The sequence below is a fragment of the Citrus sinensis genome, chromosome 3 (assembly GCF_022201045.2).
Source record: "Citrus sinensis cultivar Valencia sweet orange chromosome 3, DVS_A1.0, whole genome shotgun sequence".
Classification (NCBI taxonomy): domain Eukaryota; kingdom Viridiplantae; phylum Streptophyta; class Magnoliopsida; order Sapindales; family Rutaceae; genus Citrus; species Citrus sinensis.
The window spans coordinates 47,714,203-47,718,070 of NC_068558.1; the positions used below are offsets into that span (position 1 = coordinate 47,714,203).

The following is a 3,868-nucleotide window of genomic DNA, read 5'->3' on the forward strand; positions in this document are numbered from 1 at the left end:
TCAAATGGATTTAAACACATGATAGGGTTCTAATTACTTTCCTTAGACAGGAGAGGGTGTTTGGCATTTTTTTCATGCGAGAATGAGTTCAAGTTATAGTGGTTATATGTGGAATTCATTTTCTTTTTAGTATTTAAAAATAAATTTGGCTCATTCTTAAACACACACAAATTTTCGGTATCATAAATCAATTTACAATGCTGTAAAAATTAATTTACGATGTCATAAATCCATCCCAGGCTTTAATTCTAAATTAAAATTTTTGAATGAAATTTTAATATAATTTTCAATGTTTCTAAATTGCACCATCATAATATAATTTTTGAATGAAATAGTGATTTATTTATTTTGTTTTACGTGCAGAGGACTGAGATTACCTGTTTCGAACAATGCATATAAATAAGGTAATAACACTAAAATTTCAAAATCTTAACTACGTTGGGCAGCGAATCCCAAAATTCGGAAAGAGACAAGCTTCTGGCAATTTCTCTTTCTTATGGGCTCAGCCTCAGCCATCAACCGATCAAAGAATCCAAAACAAATAATAATAATAAGGACCTTTGCATGTTACAGAATCTTTAACATACAACCACCCAAAAACAAACCTCTAAGTGTTGCTATTCAAACAATTGAGGGGTTGTGTAAAATTTGTTTTGGGTGAGCTGTAAGTTACAGAATCTGTAACTTAGCAGCACCCTAATAATAATAATAATAATAATAATAAAGAAAAAAAAAGTGGGGCAGGCTCTCATAGAGGAATGGGCAAAATATCCGATAAGGAACAAGATTTCAGCAACAGAAATAGGCTTAACTTTCATTACGCAAAAACAGTTAAAATCGATTGAATTTATTTATGCATAACATCGTGGGTTTAATGTACATATCCAATGATGCCCAATTGCTATGAACCAGTGGCCCATGGCACATGTAAACGAGACAGCGACCGTGACGTACAGCCACGCTCAACATAACAAACTTGAGAAAAATATAGACATTGATATCATAAGCGAAGAGCCGCAAATGGCGAATTTATTGTAAAACCAGTGAGCTTTGATATGATGACACGGCTAAACGCGGCCCACTAACAAATAACTAACACATACCAAGTAATTACAACGTACAAGATGGACCGGCCGGTTAAAAATATGTATACAAACGTACACGCGTAACAAACCACAGCGTTCAATCTACAAACATGCCATGGACGGCGGCTGCTGTTCCTGTGGCTGTGCATCTTCATCAATCCACGTGGACGTGGTATCACAGCTGAACGTCCATCCGCAAGAATTACTGTACCACCCACCATTCATCAACTCAGGCAACTCAATCTCCCCCCAAAAGTCATCACCGTCCGATTCCGAGACATCACTCTTTTCTGATGAAATGAGTCCGGCATGTGCTGCCTTAGCCGCTGCCTCCTGAATATCTCTAGCCGCACGCGTGGAAGGTCGTGGCAAGGCCTCAACCTTGTCAGGAAAATTTAGCTGAGCTTTTCGTCCCTTTAAGCAATACGCAGCAACGTCATAAGCCCTAGCTGCCATTTCCGGCACGGGGAACGAACCCAGCCAAATGCGTGTCTTTTTGCGTGGCTCTCTAATTTCAGACACCCATTTGCCCCACCGTCTCTTCCGGACACCGCGATAGACAGGGTGTCGCGTGCCGCCTGTTTGTGAGCTGGATTTACGGTGAATTGCGGTGGCTGTAGCGGTGGCACTGTCAGTCAATTCATGTTCAGTGTATGTGTATGGTTGTTGCTCCATTTACATTTTACATTTAAGAGCTGCTGGCTTTGAGTGCATGTCAAAGACTCAAAGACAATTTATATTGTACAATGACGTTGTAACGGTGACTGCAATTACTATACTACCCATGTCTAATCTATCATTGTCAAAATTAAAAAAAAAAAAAAAAACAAAAGAAGCATACAGGAGCCTAGCCTTAGCACATCTCACGCGCACTTCTCTTCCACGTGGAGAATGTCTGGAAATAGTGCGGTGTTAAACAATAATAAAAAGAGCACCACTTGTGGAAAAAAAGTTGAAAGCGCGTGGAGGTGTAGAGGGGCTGAGGGGTTGTGTTTCCTACCAGGATTGGTGGAGCATTGACACATTGGCACAATAATGACCGAGCAACCTTTTCAAGAAAGCTCGCTATCCAACTTCTTAAGACGACTATAGCTTTTGGTCGAGTAGAGAGTTCACATGACTGAGGGTAACACGAGAATTTAGTGATTAACTTTTGTGTTTTTTTTTTTTTTTTTTTTTTTGTGTGTGATTTTTTTTCATGATATTTTATACATTTTGTAGCGAGGAAGCTGCCTTGATTATGATACAAATAAATGTGTAGAGACATCCATTATTATTATTACATGTATAATATACGTCAACTAATTAATATTTTTGTCTTATTTCTTGGCCATACGAGACACCCTGTTTTCAAGGTCATGAACTTGCATAGATAGTGACTTGATAGGGACCGTGTATGATTACAAAAGCTCTCCGGGATTTCTAATCAACTTCATTATGCACTAAGCATGCGTAATGGCACAAATCAGTATTGAACATTTTGGTCGGTATCCATGTTTTGTAATTTTGAAGCGACACGAGAGAAGTTGAACTAAATTAACCGGGAAAGTGAAGTAAGAGATAACTAAGCGTAGAGCAAGATATAGTTATAATGCTTTTGAGTGCCTGATGATGAGTTAGGGCTAATGACCGATGAAATAGACTAACCCTTGATCCTTATATATATTCAAAATACAGCTGGCTTCCTGTGATTTTATAAGGCAGCAGCTTAACTGGTTAAGCAATAAAAGTGGTACTTTTGATTGGCTAACCAAAGAGCAGAAGATCAGAGAAGTAGCTGTGCGGGCTCGACCAAATAATGATTTAGTTTCTTCGTAAAGAAGAAAGGAAAATACGTACTAATAAAACCAAAGACCTTCAACCACACTATTTACCCTAAAGAAAAGAACAGTAGATCTCGAATACGGAGTGAGAAATTCTCTTTTTCTGTTTCGGGAATGACCGCAATTTATATAATTTAATTTATCTTTTCCTCGTCAAAAATGGGCACCTACCATTCACCAATTGGAAGCTACCCACCAATAAAATCTTATCTTCTCTTCTCTTCTCTTCTCTGTAGAGATAATATGGCAATATCCTCACCTCACACTGAAGTCACATTTGCGTACATCCTTTATCCCTTTTCTTTAGTGTAATTGGGTAATTGCGTCCACTTCTTTTTGTCCTTAATCAGAGGCACCTACTGACTTTGTTCGTAAAAATTTCTCTTTAAACACATGCCATTATATTATACAGACTGTGACAGCTTTTAAGCTTCGACCACCTGTAACATTAATGAGATTAAAAATTTGAACTTTACTATAAATATACTTGACTTATAATACTCTCAATAAGTTTGTGATTGTAAATATAATATACATATCAATTTTTTAAAAAACAAACCTTGGCAGTTGGCATGGCGGGGATGATTGCACTTTGCTGTCCCGCTAGTACAATAACTTTACTCCGAAGGTTGCCACGTAGTTGTTAAATGTCTGCTTGGGATTGGCAGGGCGGGAATAATCCAACAACAAATGGGGTACAGGACACTGTTAACGCGTTGTATAATTATTACAAAGAAAAAGACAGTATTTCTCAGCTCTAAAGTGCTTGCCCTGATTTTCCATTTAACATAATGCACGCATTCTGGAAATGCCTCTCTATCTTAAAACACAAATTGCTTGGCGGTTGGTAGAGACTAAAGTATATGTATATTAGTTATTTTGACGTAGAAATTTCATCACCAGAACCCTATAGCTCCTGGTCCTGGCTTGCCTTACCTGCATGATACAATTTCTTTCCTG

At 38.0% G+C, this 3,868-nt stretch overlaps 1 protein-coding gene across 1 annotated transcript; it reads right to left on the reverse strand.

Annotated features, from left to right (window-relative positions):
* Positions 1 to 837: 837 nt before the first annotated feature.
* On the reverse strand, positions 838 to 1,814 carry LOC102622754 (ethylene-responsive transcription factor ERF023). Its single transcript, XM_006495350.4, has one exon. The coding sequence runs from the start codon at positions 1,758 to 1,760 to the stop codon at positions 1,188 to 1,190; it is 573 nt and encodes a 190-aa protein (XP_006495413.1). The 5' UTR covers positions 1,761 to 1,814; the 3' UTR covers positions 838 to 1,187.
* Between the last annotated feature and the right edge of the window lie 2,054 nt (positions 1,815 to 3,868).

Bases quoted from the DNA above. Each gene is read 5' to 3' on its own strand.
- LOC102622754 (XM_006495350.4), bottom strand. From the start codon at position 1,760: ATGGAGCAACAACCATACACATACACTGAACATGAATTGACTGACAGT.